General features: G+C 47.8%; 1 protein-coding gene across 1 annotated transcript in view; it reads left to right on the forward strand.

The window, feature by feature from the left end:
- The window catches only part of RhoGEF64C (Rho guanine nucleotide exchange factor at 64C), a 164,983-nt gene extending 147,773 nt beyond the window's left edge, over positions 1 to 17,210 (forward strand). Inside the window, exons 8-15 of the mRNA XM_065438562.2 lie at positions 653 to 805; positions 1,217 to 1,300; positions 2,102 to 2,247; positions 4,124 to 4,238; positions 4,529 to 4,639; positions 8,599 to 8,874; positions 16,115 to 16,216; positions 16,289 to 17,210. Coding sequence (XP_065294634.1) covers positions 653 to 805; positions 1,217 to 1,300; positions 2,102 to 2,247; positions 4,124 to 4,238; positions 4,529 to 4,639; positions 8,599 to 8,874; positions 16,115 to 16,216; positions 16,289 to 16,417 — 1,116 coding nt within the window. The 3' untranslated portion in view covers positions 16,418 to 17,210. The remainder of the gene's footprint in view (positions 1 to 652; positions 806 to 1,216; positions 1,301 to 2,101; positions 2,248 to 4,123; positions 4,239 to 4,528; positions 4,640 to 8,598; positions 8,875 to 16,114; positions 16,217 to 16,288) is intronic.
- The last annotated feature ends 117 nt before the right edge of the window (positions 17,211 to 17,327 follow it).

Here is a 17,327-nt window from a genome sequence, read left to right on the forward strand (position 1 = left end):
GTGAATGTTACTTTCGTTCTTATAACCATTACTTACAAAGCAGATAGCAGAAATTGTGCTGCCTATGTGGACGAACGAAAAATTATTAGAAAGCAGATAGCAGAAATTGTGCTACCTATGTGGACGAACGAATGGGCCTATGTGAGAGTACGCAATAAATTTTACGGCGCGTACTTGACCAACTTGCAGGCACAACATATATAATATGACTCCATTTGAGAAGCTCAATAACCGACAAAAATGGTAACTAAAATGGAAAAATGGTTGATTTCTTTCTCGACAACCTAATATCACATCACGTTTATCGATCGAACAAGTAATTAACAGAGATTGAGTGAAACGTTTCATTTGCAGGACCGAATTGCGAAAGCAATGCTTCCAGGAGGAAGCACAATTGTATTCGAGAAACAAAGAAAGAAAATCCGAGTTGCGAAGGCAATGCATTTAGAAGGAAGCCAAGAAACATAGGAAGAAAATAAATCGAGAGCTTGGCGCTGCTTAACCCACGCAGAGTTGCTAATGGGTGTAATGGATAGGCTGTCCTATCAGATCGAACATTTTCGATCACATCGCGTCGAGTACGCACAAGATGTGTTCACCACCGAAATCAAACGGGCGTGCCGCTGATCACTGTCATCCTTTGACATCGCAGGAGTTCTACAAGCCGATTGAAACGGCGGGCCTTCTCACAAAACAGCAGCTGGAGGAGATCTTTCTCAACTTGGACGAGCTGATCGAAGTGAACGCCAGTTTCTCCGAGAAGCTGCAGGACGCGCTAGACATCGCCAGTGAGCAGGGAGACGAGGTACCAAACGCAGCTCATTAAAGAGCTTAATATTGCTTAATGTAGATTAATATATTTCTAACGTAAATGATGAAGTACAAATCGCAACACTGCCACAGTTTCTAACGTTGGCACCTTGCTGTACAACCTTGGCAATCATCACTGTGGGACACAGTGCTGGCAGCTGACAACTCGTGTGGCACGGGTCTTTGCTCCAACACGTGGTGGTAGAAAGGTGGCTGATCATATTCAGGCGCAAAGGACACAAGCTCTGTCCTCGTTGCGCGCATCATACGGGAGGGAACATTATATGTAGCAGGCATGTCATCGTCCGCGTGTTGTCACATCGCCAATAAAACAGTTTACCTACAAGGCTGGCTGGTCAGACCTGTAGCGGTACGTGCTTTTAATATAGCAATGTTTGCCTCGCAGGAGTACACCACAGTGGACATTGGCAAGTTGTTCCTGGGAGCAACGGGCATGCTGCAGGCATTTCAAACGTACTGCGTTCGACAGGTAACAAAACGTATTTTGGATTCTTTTGTCAGGGCTTTCATTCATACTTGTGACTGGAAGCACGTATGCATTGGATATCTCACAAGGACAGCTCCTGTGCTCGTCTCACGCTTGTCCTAATTATACAGAATCAATTCACCCAAAGCCACATCTTAATTAATCGGAAATGGAGCGAGAGAATGGGGGGATGACCCTTCACACTGCTCAACTGCCCTCATGTGCCTTTGCTGGAGTGACCGTTGCCTTCCATCTGCCAAATACTTCACTTGGCTGGACATTATAGCGAATTCAAAGATTGTGATCCCAGCACACCAAATAATTCTAGACATGAATGTATAGATAGCGGCCCGTTGCGGAATGAATTAAGTCTAGCTTGGATGGTTCATCACGAAGACAAGGCAGCCACCAACCACAAAAGTTAGCAGCGTCGATGTTCCGGCTCTCGTGCCATCGCCTCCTCTAGTTTTTTCAGAGGAGGAGATGCTCGTGCTAATGCCAAAGCCAACGCCGGGAATCGAAACATTAAGGCTACTAATATTTGTCGCTGGTGTTTGTATTAAAAAAGTATTTGCCATGCAACCGATTTTCTGGCAACTAAATTGTACTACAACAATAACGATGATCTTACAATCATGCTGTCGACCTTTATCATCACTTGCCAATACCGATGGAAAGAGCAAGATACATGCAAATTACGATCCGCGAGTAGCAGCTCGCAAATCAATTCGGAAACCAATAGATCTGTTCGGAGTACTACGCTGTCGTGTGCATGCATATAGCTGAGGTTGCGTACCCTTCCAGGCAAGTGCCTCGCTGAGCCTGATGACGCAAGAGAAGGAGAAGGAGCTGCTTCGCATTTTCCTGCGGGTGTCCCAGATGGAGAACACGCTGCTCCGGAGAATGAACCTGGCTGCCTTCCTGATGGCGCCCGTCCAGAGAGTCACCAAGTGAGCGTCCCTCTTGTCTTCCCCCGCCCTGCTTGACGCGATGCTTCTACAACGAACACCTTCACTATGAAATGACCTGTATAACGAAGGGGTAATACAATACAGTCAGTTTCCTTTTTTTTTTATTTATTGTCATACTCTCAAGGCCCGGGGGCATTACAGAGAGGAGCTGTGATTATTACAAACAAATTCGTTAACAATATTCTTGAAGTTTGTGGCGTCAGAAATGGCAGCGATGGAGGCAGACAGGCGGTTCCGGTCATTCGTCGTTCTTGGTAAAAAGGAATCAAAATAAACGTTGGTGCGACAAGTTGGAACTTCAACCTTAAAACGGTGAGCTGTGCGTGACGATATGTATGATGGCGGGGAGATTAGTTCATCCTTAAGTGTTTCGTTAGTGTAATAAATCTTGTGAAAAAGGCATAGGCGAAAGTATTTACGACGTAACTCTAGGTTAGGCAAATCAAGGGTTAGTTTCATTGTGTTGCGAGTGCTCCTACAATTAATATCTCAATCCCCGTGTTTAATGCATTAGCATATATGTCCGCGGTCACATTTCGGCGTGTTAAACGAACATATACATGAAAAACTCTCTAGAATACCATTTGTCACACTCTTGCATTGACGAAAATATACACGCTTATCTATTACACTTGTACATCATTACAACGACACGGGATATAACGAAATAATGGATATAACCAAGTATAAGCAATTTCCCTTATATCCCTACATCGAGCTGCACTGGTCTTTCTCGCCGCCGCTCGTAGCCAAGCTGGGCGCGCACAAGCAGCACTGTTCTTTCTGATCTTATCGCGCCTCTCTGGGCGAGGCCATGAAAAAGTGGTGGATCAGATAGTTTCGCGGTTTCCCTTTCAATGTCTGAACGGGTCCGCGAATATGTGCGCGTTTCTAGCGCTGCAAAGCTCTGTCGACCGCATACTTCGACGGGTCTCACGACAATATGAGCGAGCTAAGTGGAAAGCGGAAGCGAAAGACCATAACATTGGAACATAAGGACGCTACCGTAACGGCTGTCTTGTCAGGTGCCAAAACGCCGCGTGTTGTACACGCCGGAGAGTCTTTTGCCGTTGGTCTGTTAAATTTTCATCACATACCTGGCTGCGTAGCGGTTCGGTGAGCCGCGGAGCTATAGTCTTGTTTGCATATTTGAGGTTGTGCGTACCATTGGGCATATACTGCAGAAATCGGTATAATGAATTTCGGATTCCCCTTCAACTTCGCTATATTAAGGTTTATGTCCACGCGACAACATCTAACCTATCGGACGCAGGGACCGCTAGCCATACACGAATCATCGCGTCGATCACGCGGACACGTCCGGCTTGTGTTCACGACCTTTCCTTGAATTCGGCATTTCCGACAAGTGTGACGACTACCCGTGACACAGCAATAACTTGCTGCAGTTAGAATCGCTTCGCTTTCGTTATTGTCGGGACATTCCAATTGAGCGCGAAATACACACTTTGGGCAATATCAAACCTGCAACGGTGGATAACTTAATGAAGCCAAGCACACAGAAAAAAGATGATCTGAATAATTTTTCATTAGACGCCTTAGCAATAAATATGTTCTAAATACGTACATTTTGGCGAATTCCAGCGCCCTATGCCTCGTTGAAGCAGTAGAAGAAGTGGTCATTAAAACGAAATGCCAGGAGACCTCCATGTACAACGAAATTCGCAGCCTCGGTCCTGCATTTTGTTGTAGATGTGTCTGAATGTTGCTGCGTTACCGGTAACCGAAATGTCTATAGCAGAAAAATGTCTCTTTCTTTCTTTGTCTGTGTTCATGCTAACCTCGAAGCTCCTTCAAAAACCCAATGGAAAGAAAATACAATGCGGAAACTGCGCAGGTATCCCTTGCTGCTGAGCCGGCTGTTCAAGGTGACGCCATACTTCCATCAAGACAGAGAATCTCTGAGGGACGCACAACTGCAAGTACAACTACACCTGGAGAAGATAAACCAGGTGAGCTCAGGATTGTACAATCGCATCCACTCGGGAAAACTGTTCCTGTGTCAACATCATGTGCGATGTAAGCGACCGCTTCGTTATAACCACTGCTTCACTTTAGCCGCACGTATATCGCGAGTGAAGCGAGCGAAGATATATTGATAATTTCTGGTAATTAGCTATTACCGGTTTCCCTATTACCCAAAGTTAATAGTACATGCAGCTATTAAAGAAAGCCGTTCTTAGCATGAAGTGAAACCGCAAGCATGAATGCTGTTTCTGTAGCATCTTTCCGTCCTTCGCAGTTGACTCGGGAGGGTAACCCCACCAAGATCTGGCGTCGCATCTCGAGCATCTCTGTCAACCCTCGGCGAGCGCAGAACAACGTCGGCGTAGGAAGCATCAAGCTACGAAAGGTGAGAGCATGCACCGCTTGTAGTATGAAGAAAGGAGTTACGAACAGCGCTTTCGATTGTATAGCTGTGTCAGAGTCCTTCGATTCCCAGTGTTATTAGATGCGCTCGCAGGTGCACGCACACGCACGCACGCACGCACGCACGCACGCACGCACACACACACACACACACACACAAACACACACACACACACACACACACGCAGACATTTGTGCAAAACTAATGTGTCTTGACAGTAGAGGGGGGGGGGTGTATTCTGTAAGTGTCCACCTAACGGACATGTCCACTTCGTCTGCTGCTGAAGTGCTGATTGGCTCGGGGTGCCTGTCTCCTTCTGACGCGTACACCAGCTCAACCAGTCGGAACTTCAGCAGCGTATGAAATACAGTGAACTCTCGTTAAGACGAACTCTGTTAAGCCGAATTCCCGCATGTAATGAACAACATGGGAACGTTTGTTTGGTTTTCCATAAATTCAATGCAAAAGAAAAAAGAAAGAATCCCTTCAAGACGAACGGCCTCGGGCGTGCTCTTCAGTTTAGACAAACATTCGGAGTGACCGCCACCGATCCTGGAAGCTAGGGTGCCTCGATCGATGTGCCGTGCCCGGAGGCGCGCACATTAAGGCACTCAACTGGAGGCCTGCGTCGCACATCGCTCGTAGACAGAGGAGAAAACAAGAGGAGGAAACAAAAAAGTTAGAGTGACGTTTCAATTTGTGAACGCGAGTGATACGCAAGCGTATGGGTGCTATAGCGCACACGAAGCTATTGGCCCTCGGTGCGCCTAGACTGTCCACATCGCAGGTCATGTTCAAGACAGGGCTCGCGCGGCCGAGCCATAGGTAGCAGCCGCCGGAGTAGAATGCCCCCTTGTAAACATTCGTTTACTAACTAAACTAACGAGCATAATGTCAGCGCGCACAGACAAGCATGAACACATCACACTCGATGAACGCGGACGCTCGCTGTCAAAACGCTGGCGTGAGGAATCGCGGCAACTGCAGCGAGCGAAGTGACCTTCGTGCCGTATATCGCTTCAATGCAAACTGAGCAGCGAGAACACTGCGTACGCAAAGCTACGAGCCATCAGCACACCTATAGGTGGCATGGTAGCATCAGCCCACCTAGGTAGTGCCCGCAAAGCAGATCGCTTTCAAGATGAAGCCCGCGCGACCACGCACGGCCGAAGTAGAACGCCCCCACCCTCCCCTCTCCCGGTGTCATGCGCGCGAAGGAAGATGGCGCTCTTCCTCCCCCCTTTCCTCCCTTGCGCACGCGAGATTGAGCCACCATCGTCGGCTCAAAATCGCACGCTTTCACTGGCACACACAGCGTACGGCGCGGGAGGTTGATGGTATCACGAGACGAAGCCGGTATGTCCGTATCGCAAACACAACCTGCAGCGACTGCTAGAGGAGGTCAACCCAACGCGCCGCCGCGTGCCTTCAGGACTCCGCGATGCTTCGCCTCGTTTCTTCCTTTTCTATTAAATTTTCTATTAGGTTAAGCTAAGTAAACGCTTTTTGTCATTTTCCCCCTTTGTAAGTCTACTTCATTTACCGTTTTGAAGTAAGATTTTTGGATGCACCTGGTCATGTTGCCAATTATTCTTCTGATAAGACAAACAAATTTTCATGGTCCCTTCGAGTTCGTCTTAAAGGGAGTCTACTGTAGATGAAATTGACATGTCCAATAATGTCCATGAGGAGAAAACTTACAGAATACCCCTCCAGGCCTCTGTAGAAGTTGGAGGCATGAATCAGCACGAGATAGAGTAAAAATTAACCCACTTTCTTGATGCACAGCTGACCAGAGAGAGTAATGATCGAATGCAGGTCGGGCTGAGGAGTCGCGTAAGCGCATGCACGGTGACCAGGCGTTGTTGCCAAAGTGGTAGTATGAGGCTGTGAGGATGCGCGACTTTCACGCGTCCCCTGATATGTTCTTTTCCCTGCATGGCTCCCGTCTCCTGTAATTAGGCTTCGCTGCATGGCTTTACGGCGACGGTCGGCGTGGTAGCATAGTAGTAAGAGAGATGGTGCGAGTGTTGCGCTGCTAACGCCACCTAACGGCGGGCTTAGTCGAGCCCGACAGGGAGTAGGCTCTACTTTGCGTTGCTTCTTTGGCGCTCGCGTTCTGCAAGCGGCGCGGACGTACCGCGCGTGCGCCGGTCCATGCTTCTACGAGACCGTCTCGCGCGGCCTACACCGCAAGCACAAACATGAGCGTTCGAACTTGCCACCGTTCGCGTGACCGTACACGCGAACGAGCAGGCGTTGGTGTACGGCATGGGGCGAACATATTCGCTCGCTATCCGGTCGCGGCGAGTCGGACTTCTAGATTTGTCGCGCGCCCATCAGCATGTTCTGTGTGTTGCGAGTCGGCTAGCAAGCATTAGTGTATAAAAGGCACGATAAAACCCTTGTGATTGCACTACTGTGTTGTCGTTACTTTGTCCCAATACTAGTACGGCTGAGATCTCCACAAGGCATACATTGTTTTTCTATGAATGTAAGCAAGTTTCGCACTGAACAGAGGCAAAATAAGCAGTGGAAAGAAGAATAACTGCGACAATCTACCAAAGAGCGGAGGTAGCGAGACAAACGTTCTCGCCATTCCACACGCTTTCCGCATCAGTCTTACGGATTTAATATGGGTTTCGTATTCTGTATTTCATTTTATTTCAAGTACTGCAGCCCTATTCAGGGCTATTGCAGGAGTGGAGTACAGCAAACATAAGGAACAGAAACAAAGGCAGTTGAACATAATCGATAAAAAAACAAGGGGAAACAATCTTATCGCACTAGTGCTTCTAGAAAATCAGGTAGTGTCAATTCCCGAACAGAACCGGGTAACTCGTTCCAGCAGTCGACAACTCTCGGGAAATAACTGTGTTTGAACATTTTAGTACGTGCAAAGAAAGGCTTTAGGTTGACGGTGCGGCAACGTCTGGTTGGAAGAGCACTGGCATATATGATATAATCATCAGCAGACAGTCGACAGCACGAGTGAATAATTGAATGTAACAGCTTCATGGAATCTATATGTCGCCTTGCGCATAGAAGAGATAAATTCAAGGAATTCATTGCCACGATCGTAGCGATGACAAATGAAGCGAAATTAACAGCCTTTCTTTGTACCGATTCCACTTTGTTGATGTCGCACACTTTATACGGGTTCCAGACGCATGAAGCGTACTCCAATATAGGGCGAATGAGTGTTTTATACATTAGTAATTTGGCGCGTTTTGGCGATTTAGATAATGTTCGTCTCAAGTAACCTAATTTTCTGAGTGATAAAGATGTGATGTGATCAATATGCTGGGACCACTGCATGTTGTGCGTGAAGTTAACTGCGGGTAAATACGAGACATGAACTGTACGTAGACTGCTTCAGTGGGGGGGGACTTTGCTTTCTTACGGTACAGAGGAATGCTTGTTGACTGAAAAATTAGGGTATCACAAGCAGGGGCGTAGCTAGGGAGGGGGGGGGGGGGCTTATGGGACTTGAGCCCCCCCCCCCCCCGAAACTCTCGTTCCCGCGCTTACGCTATCTCTTCCGCACCCAGCTCGTACCAGGAGTGACCGCAGGAAGAACTGGGCATGCAATCCGACGTGGGAGCGCGGGTTTGACGACCAACGCAGTGCGCCCGCTCCACCTGCGGCGCCCAAAAATGTGTGGGATGGAAATACGTTCTTGGCTTGATATGTGTTTTGACAAATGGGGTAAGGGGATGACCTTCCCTCTTGGGGTACACTCGTACGTCACCGCGTGCACTACGGCATACCAGACATGCGCGCGCGGTGCGTGGCATTGTGGCATTCTACTAGAGTGCGTCTTGTTCACTCCGTCCAAAGAGAGAGCAGCGCCGCGACTATCAGCCGCGCAGTATCTATGGCCGGGCTGTACCTCTACTTGCGGTGCTGGAGCCTTAAGCGTGTTGGTTGACTATGTGCAGATGGCGCTGGACCTGCTCAAGTGGAACCGGGACGAGACGCGGTTCGTGCTGGCCGGCCGCCTGCTGGTAGCCGAGCTGCCGGCCAGCGGCAGCAGCGGCAGGGGCGTGCGCTTCGCCGCACTGCACGGTCTTCTGGCCGTGCTGGGCCGACCAAACTCCAACTACCGGCCCGACCTGGCACACGACAACTCGCTCCTCTTCCCGCGAAACACGGGCATCCGCGACGGTGCCCTGCTGCTCGCCAAGGAGAAGGCTGGAAAGTTCGTCCTGCCCAGGGTACGTGCGCCCTGTTCCTTCAGTATACCCATCGGTACACGTCCTCTTCAGACTAGGGAACTTGCATTAATTCTGCGCCCGTCGGTGTAAGCGGCTTGTTCCAGCAGTGGACGGAATGTGTGAGTGCCAACAAGTGTCGGCGAGCGTGAATGACTAGCTGTCGACGAATGTGAATAAGCGTGAATGTAGTAAATGTGCCGCGGTAACGGGCATCACAAGTGCCACGCCCACAGGTAAGGCACACAAAAGTGAATGCAGTCGCCCTGCACACTTGAGAGTAGTCAGCGCGAAAGAGCGCTGGTGACCAGGACAAGACCAGAGTTTGAGCGCGACCGTGTATACCCGAATACGGTTTAACAAGGCTCATACCAGTGTCAGACGTACACTTCTGATCGCGATCGGGGCAGATCCGGATCGAAATTCTCGACTGCGATTGCTCCCTCGCGCATTTTGCGCAAAGGAGCCAATCATGACCGAAAAATTCGGTCCGAATCGGGCTTCATCGCGATCGAAAGTGCACCGTGTGACACCCGTATCAGTGTCGCCCTTGTTTCGAGGCGTGCCTTTCCACTGCTACTCCTGCAATTTGCCGTCCAAGTTCTGCTTTAACGCGTCAAATATAGAAGTTAGTACTATCCGATTTGTGAATCAAACTACGAGGGTTGATCCAGAAATAAGGTTCCCAAAGAGCTCCAGCCACACGGGAAGATGCGAGGCGAAATCCGACAATACTGCTGCGCGCGGCTGTTCCCCCACTCTCGTTTCCCCACTTTCCCCGTTTGTTCCCCCACTCTCGGCTGCGCTTCGCTGCGCCGCTCATTCTTGACTCAGCGGCCGTCCGATATGGAGGCTCCCATTGTTGATCCGGCCAAGTGCGAGATTCGTTCCGTTATTCGCTTTTTGGACGGCAAAGGGACTCCACCCGTGGATATTCATTGTCAGTTGACAGAGGTGTATGGCAACAAGTGTATGTCCGTTCAACACGTCCGAAAGTGGTGCAGGGAGTGTTGGAGGGAGTTTAGCGCGGGTCGGAAGGAAGTCCACGATGAAGAATGGAGTGGAAGACCATCAGTTTCGGAGGCGGTTATCGAGATGGTGCAACGCGATATGCTTCAAAACGGGAAGATCACCGTCCGTGAACTTGTTGCTCAGATTCGTGGGAGTTCTTACGGTACAGAGGAATGAGCTTTGACTGAAAAATTACAAGCAGGGGCGTAGCCAGGGGGGGGGGGGGGGGCTTATGGGGCTTGAGCCCCCCCTCCCCCCCCCCCCGAAATTTTTGCGTGCTGTCATGCGCCGCCGACCAAAACAACTCCCGGCGCCGGAAACCATGCTCGATTTTGTCTAGAATGTCCTGAATTCATGCTCGAAAAGACATTTTAGACATTTTAGCGCGAACATAGCGAAATCGGGCTGGATTTCGCGGAAACGCCCATGCATCGGGAGTCACGTACATGCCGTAACGCAAGGAGCCCCACCGAGCACAAAATTTCAAGGGCGTTTTGATGGCGAGCGGGCTCGTCTCGGCATCTCGTGGAGGCTGCGAAATCTATCGAGCGCTTGGATTTCAGTTCTGAAACTTTGTGGGTATAAAGTTCTCATAACATTTTGATGCGAAAGGTGCATTGACATTTCCAAAGTCGTGCTTTAGATTTTCGATTCCGGAATTTTGTGGGTATAATGCTGTTGTAAACATTTGACGCCAAAGGTGCATCGACCTTTCTAAAGTCGTACATCGGGCCATACAACGAGACAAGCCAAATCAACATACTATCAGACAAGTTGACAAAGCATGCAGCGAGGTCCGATGAGACAAAGCGTTGTGGTGGTTCATTTGTGCCATCAGGTCACAGAAAAGAATATGAATTTTTTTTCACCTGCGCCAAAGCATCCATGTCAAGACACTAAGGCCACCATTGTAACTAAGTTCTTATTTATTTTTCTACCTAGACATTTATTCGCGAGGATACATTAAGCCTCTTTCTCATCTTTTTTATTTGTTCTCGCAACCCGCGGGCTGCCAATCCAGCCAGAGCGCATGCGTTTTTCTCGTGCTACATCGACAACCGCGCGGCGCACTTGGATGCGCGTTCGTTTTTCTCTGGCCGACTGCCTTTTCACCTGGCAGAGTTTTGGACGCTTTCTGGCTAGCAGACGAGAAAAAGAAACAATGCATAGTCGCTCGCCGCCAGCATTGCGGGGACTCGACGGATTGCAACGCGTTCGCTTGTGTGCGCAAGGGAGAAAAGCGGGGAGGAAGCGCGCCGCCTTCCGTCGCACGCGATACATTTTGGGAGTGGAGGGAGGGTGGGGGGGGGATGCTGTGATCTGTGAATATGCGGTTGCGCAACCTGTTTATTTGCCTTGTTTGACGCATTATATATAGTGACTTTTTCTTAGGTACGTAGATTTACAGGAGACTTATACGTATATTTAAACATCTTGTTGCGAGGTTTTCTGTATATGCGCAGTGAACTTTGTTTCCAGTGCCAATTTTTGCCCTGTATCACGCTGTATCTTCACATATGTATATTCCATTGTATCTTCGCATTTCTAATGTACGAAGGCGAGTCAAATGAAAGTGAGACAACCCGCCCCGCGCAATTATGGTTTGGTTCATTATTTTCGAGGCATGCGCGTAGCACATACGCATCTTATTTACAAGTGACATGCAGAGGTGAGGTTAAATGTTCTTTAATGTTCTCATACACTGGGTTGAACAGGGTTACGTGACATAATGGACACTCCAAAAGTTGAACAGCTTGGTGTCGTGAGGTTTTTGACAAATGATGTTTCCCAAAATCATTCGCCATATGGCTGCCGTATGCGTTGAACATTGCGTTTCATTGGCCACTGTGAAGCATTGTAGCAAACTGTTCAAAGAAGGACATGAAAGTTACAAAGACGATCCATGGCCGGGCCAAAGTCACTGTGCAATCATCCCCAACACAATCGAAAAGGCCATGGTTGCTCAGTGGCTATGGCGTTGGGCTGCTGAGCACGAAGTCGTGGGATCGAATCCCGGTCACGGCGGCTGCATTTCGATGGAGGCGAAATGCGACAACACCGGCGTACTTAGATTTAAGTGCACGTCAAAGAACCCCAGATGAGGGTGAAGTCATTTTGTCTGCAATTGTGACCGAGGATGACTCATGGTGCCGCTACTACTAGCCTGAAACACTATGGCAAAGCTTACAGTGGAAGCATTTGAATTCACCACTCCCAAGGAAAACAAAGGCCGTCATTTCTGCCGGAAAAGTCTTGACTTCTTTTTAGATCGTTAGGGGCCATTATTGATCGAATTTTCTAAACCTGGAGAGACTCTAAATCGTTTCAGATATTGTGAAAGGTCGGATCGGCTGTGTGTCGCAATCAAGAACAAACGACGTGGAAAATTGAGCATTGGGAACATGTTGCTTCACAACATTGCCCGTTCCTACGTCGCTGATGTGGTTAATACGAAACTGGCAAAGTTCAAGTGGGAAACGTTGCAACATTCTTTATGCAGCACAGACCTGTTTCCTTGCGTCTTCCACATTTGGTAAAATTTGAAAAAAAAACTGCTCAAGGGAACCAGATTCGTGTCGGAAGATGACATGTAGTCATTTACAGATTTTTGAGACAGTAACCCAAGGAGTTTTATGAGACCGGAATTACGCGACTAGTTAGTAGGACAAGTGTAAATACTCATGGTGACTACTTTTAAATAAAGTACCCCGTTTATCATTTATTCGCATTGGCTCACTTTCATTTGACTCGCCCTCGTACATTTTGCAGAACTCCTGCTTTTTTACATGTGCTCTCTGTTGCGACTATAATTTCGGAGCAATTGCTCGCAATACACGAGCGGTGACAGCTGCTCCTGCGCAATACATTCTAACAAAGGAAAGCGTCATTGAGATTTTCCCCTGGTCGTTGCATATGTACAAAAATGTAAACAAGGTTGTTGAATATATATATATATATATATATATATATATATATATATATATATATATATATATATATATATATATATATATATATATCCCCCGACTAATTCTGTAAGGAGGAGGCCGAGTGGCAAAGTGAGCCCCCCACGAACGAAATTTCTGGCTACGCCACTGATCACAAGTGCTGTACTCGATGGGTACCGCGGCTATTGACATCAGGACACAAGGAGAAACGCCTTGACGGTGCTCGCCAGTTTCTTCAAGAGTGTCAAGAAGTTAAGGATTGTTGGACTCCATTGTTACGGGAGACGAAACGGGCGTGTTTCATTTCACTCTGGAAACGAAACAAAAATCCAAACAGTGGTGTCACCCAGAGTCACCAGTTGCAAAGAAGTTCAAACAAGCTTCTTCTGCTGGCAGAGTCATGGCCAGTGTTTTTTGGGGATCGTGAGGTGATACTGCTGATCGGTTTCATGAAATGTGGGACAACAATCAACTTGGACAGTTATTGTGCAACACTAAGAAAACTCAGGCGAGCTATCCAGAACTGCCGGTGAGGATGATGGGCAGCCGGTGTAATGCTGCTTCAGGACAACGCCTGACCTCACATCTCCCGCCAAACCCAGGAACTTTTGACAAACTTTGGTTGGACTGTTATGCCCCACCCACCGTACGGTCCAGACCTCGCGCCAAGTGATTATCACTTGTTCCCCAAGTTAAAGGAACATTTGAGTGGCCACCACTTCCAGGGCGACGATAAAGTCAAAAGAGAGGTGCAATGCTTCCTCAGTGGGTTGGCGGCAGAGTTCTACGAAATTGGGATACAGCACTGTCAACAAAAGTGCGTAGAAAAAGATGGCGATTATGCTGAAAAATAGAGCAAAGTTTCATCTTTCCAATGATGTAAATTTTTATAAGAATAAAAAATGTTGTCTGTCTCTAAAACCGATTCCAACCTTATTTCTGAATCAACCGTCGTAGATTACCGCATATATATTCATATATATATACACAACATTCAAATGTGACACCCGTTTCACGAGTAAATGCGTAGAGCGCCTCTAGAGTGCCCGAAGCACTCACTCGCGGTCGGATCCAATACTCGATCAAGGTCGATCACCAAATACCAGTGCTTGCGCGCCGGTCAGCGAATGCGCTGCTATCCCATAGCAGGTGATAAACTATTGATCGGGTGTCCATTTTGAATGCTGCGCAAGTAAGGTCAGGTGGGGGTGGAGGCGTGTTCTATTCGGGGGCACTGCGTTTGTTGCGGTACAATCTCCAGCAGGACAAGACGACCGGAGCGCCCGTTCAAGCATCGTGCACTATAGAACTTGGCATCCCTCGGTAGTCCAGGTGGCGGTGGATCCGGTTCATGTGGTATTTGTTGTGCCAGCTATTGCCTATAATGTTACGTTTTCTTTTGCCAATCTCGAAGTGGACTCCAAGTACAGTCCAAGTACAAAAACGGTAGGAGCCAAACAGCCAATTCACTTTAAAACGGGAGAAATAGCCAAATATATCGATTCGGTTCATTAAAGAATATAGGCCTTCGAAGGCCTATATTCGTTGCGGTGAGGGTATTTTGGTAGAATTCATTGTTTTGTTGCGTAATTCCATAGAGAACAGGGCCTGCAACTGGCCTATCTGCAGGTGTAGTATGGGCAGCACTATCTATGTGTGCTGTCCTGTGTTGAGCTATGTCAGGCGATGACTTAGTTTCGGCGAAACCTAAGTTTGCGGGAGACCTCATGGGAAGCCACTTCTGTGGTAAAACGAGGCATCAGGCGCGAATCCAGTGGAGAAGGTGGTTGCTGTCGAACGTCCCAAATTTTTTATCAGATGTTCAAAGCCTACCCTCCCTCGCAAAAAAGTGAAAGTTAAGTATACATACAGTGTTTGTCGGTAAAGTAATGAGGCTGGGTCTGGTAAAAAGAATTTATTGATCGTATCGGCACATACTAAAATTCTTCAAAATAGTTTCCTTTGGCATTGGTACCCCACTGCCAAGGCGATTCCCTTGCTGCAAAGGCTCCCTGGAAGTCAGCTGCCGTATCCACATTCAGAGAGACTGTGACAGCCTATTGGATAGCAGCAACATCGTCGAAATGGTGACCTTTCAGGCTTCTCTTGAAATTTGGGAACACGAAAAAGTCTACTGGGCTCACATCGGGGCTATACAGTGGCTTGGGTGAGGTTGAAACCCCTATTCAAGCCAGGTAGGCGCTCACAATGAAGACAGTGCGGGCTGGAGCGTTGTTGTGGAGGAGCTTCCAGCAATCGGCAATCTCCAGTCGTTTCTGTTTGACAGCTCTGTGAAGGTGCTCAAGGATGCCTTTGTAGAACACAGCGTTGGCGGTTCGTCCCGGAGGTACAAATTCTTTGTGAACCAACCCACGCTTGTCAAAAAAGACAATGAACACTGTCTTTACCTTGGACTTCGACATTCCCACTTTCTTGGGGCACGGGAAGTTCTCGGTGTGCCACTTCGAACATTGGCGCTTGGTTTTGGGGTCATACTGGAACACCCATGATTCTTTGCTTGTTATTGGGCCGTCTAAAATATATCATTTACTTTCTAACAGCACAAAAATCTGAAAGGAAACGCCAGCTCGTTGCTGTTTTTGCTCATCACTCAACCTTTTTGGCACCAATTTTGAACAAACCTTTCGCATGTTCAAATTTTCAGAAAATCTTGTGAACCATTGTTTTGCACATTTTGAGGTCTCTGGCGATTAATCCGATACTCAAATGATGATCAGAGCCCAGGAGATATTTTACTTTGCCCACATTTTCGTCCAAACCATGCTCGCTGAAGGGCATCCAGATTGCCTCATGTCTTCAATGGCCTCCTGTCTACTCTTGAACTCACTGAACCACCGGAAAACCTGGGCCCTTGACAGGGCCTTATCTTTGTGAACCTCCTTAACCAAGGCAAGCGTCCCGGAAGCGGTTTTGCACAGGTGAAAGCAAAATTTAATCGCATGCCACTGCTCCAGCGAACACTCCATTTTTTATGTTTTCTGCCGTGACAAAAACTCAAAAACAGCTTTTGCGCCACTCTAGATCCTCACTGCGCCAGAGCTGGGGTGCGACTGCAGTCTGGTGCATTAGTTAGCTTAGAACCTCCACCACAAATCCCGCCTCCGGGGACCGCTAATGGCGACTGCAGTGTCGCACGGCAGGCAGTCTCATTACTTTATGGACAAACCCTGTACATTAGCGCATTTTTCTTTTTACGAGCATATGAAGGAATGCAACCTATGTTACATCCATGGCAACACACAGTAACACCAACTGTCTTGCAGGAGCCCTTGTCTCTTGGAAGCTGCATCATCAGCTGTGATCCTGAGCTAAAAGACTGTTTCGAGATACAGGAGTACACATCGAAAGAAGGATTTCTTTTCAAGGTAAGAGAGAATCTGTTTCTAGATAAGGCATGAGACTGTCTCTGTGGCTACAGTGATGCTTCTCCAACACAGGCTGAGAACAGTATGGAGACGCGGGAGTGGTTGAAGCAGCTCCGGTACCATGCCAAAGACCTTGGTTCATGGCGCAGGAGGCGCAACGGCATGGCCAACATCATGATCAACGGCATGGACCGCTACTAAGGGAGCAGCGCTTGCTGTAGGCGCTGCCAGTTCCCTGCTGCATCAGGCTCCAGGGTTCTTGTTCATATTTGTGCAAAAATTGAGGAAGTGTGTGTAAGCCTTCAGTGTGGTGTCAGAAACTGCAAATGATGACGTCGGCAACAGCTTGGTGCACCAATGAAGAGACAGCAATACCCAAAGTCACTTGTGAGACTGTGGATGAACTTCCCTCCGAACTGTGTCGGGTGGCGTGTTATGGTTTATGTTATGGGTCCAACAGTGAAACTTTTCTAGACCAGGAGCATCCTATGTATAGCTGCAACTGCATACTCCAGAGGAGTCACAGTACACGTCTGCGATGTGATGAACCTCGCGAGTAGTCCACGGTGTTCAGTGATGCACAATGCAGGCAAGCTATTTTCATGCAATCAACAGCATAGTATATAAGTTGTGCTGTTCAACACATAAAACTGTCTTTGGCGCAAGAAGCATGATGGCTCGAAGTCACTGGACGAGACCAGCACCTAAGAAGCTACAGGACCAGTGCGAGTGTGAACTGTTTTGCTGTGGCAACTAAGTCCTAGCTCATGTCAGAGGTTATATTGCATACAATACGCAGAATAAATCTTAACTATAGTTGTGAACCGCAGATAACTATTCACACAATCTATGCTTCAAGGTGTACTATTCATGAACCTTCTTGAAAAGCTTATTTTATTTTTTGTTCTTCTGCAATGTAAGATACTTTCAGATACAAGTTTATGTAAGCTAAGTACATGTAGCACTTAGAAAATAAATTTTAATGATAAGCAAAGCCTTTCTGTATTTCTTATGTCCTGGTGTATCCCAACATAACTCAACCTGTACAATGAAATAAGAGTAAGATTTCATTGTTTCTAAACATGATCATGCATGATGCATAAATTCATTT

Source organism: Dermacentor albipictus, chromosome 1 (assembly GCF_038994185.2).
Source record: "Dermacentor albipictus isolate Rhodes 1998 colony chromosome 1, USDA_Dalb.pri_finalv2, whole genome shotgun sequence".
NCBI classification, from domain to species: domain Eukaryota; kingdom Metazoa; phylum Arthropoda; class Arachnida; order Ixodida; family Ixodidae; genus Dermacentor; species Dermacentor albipictus.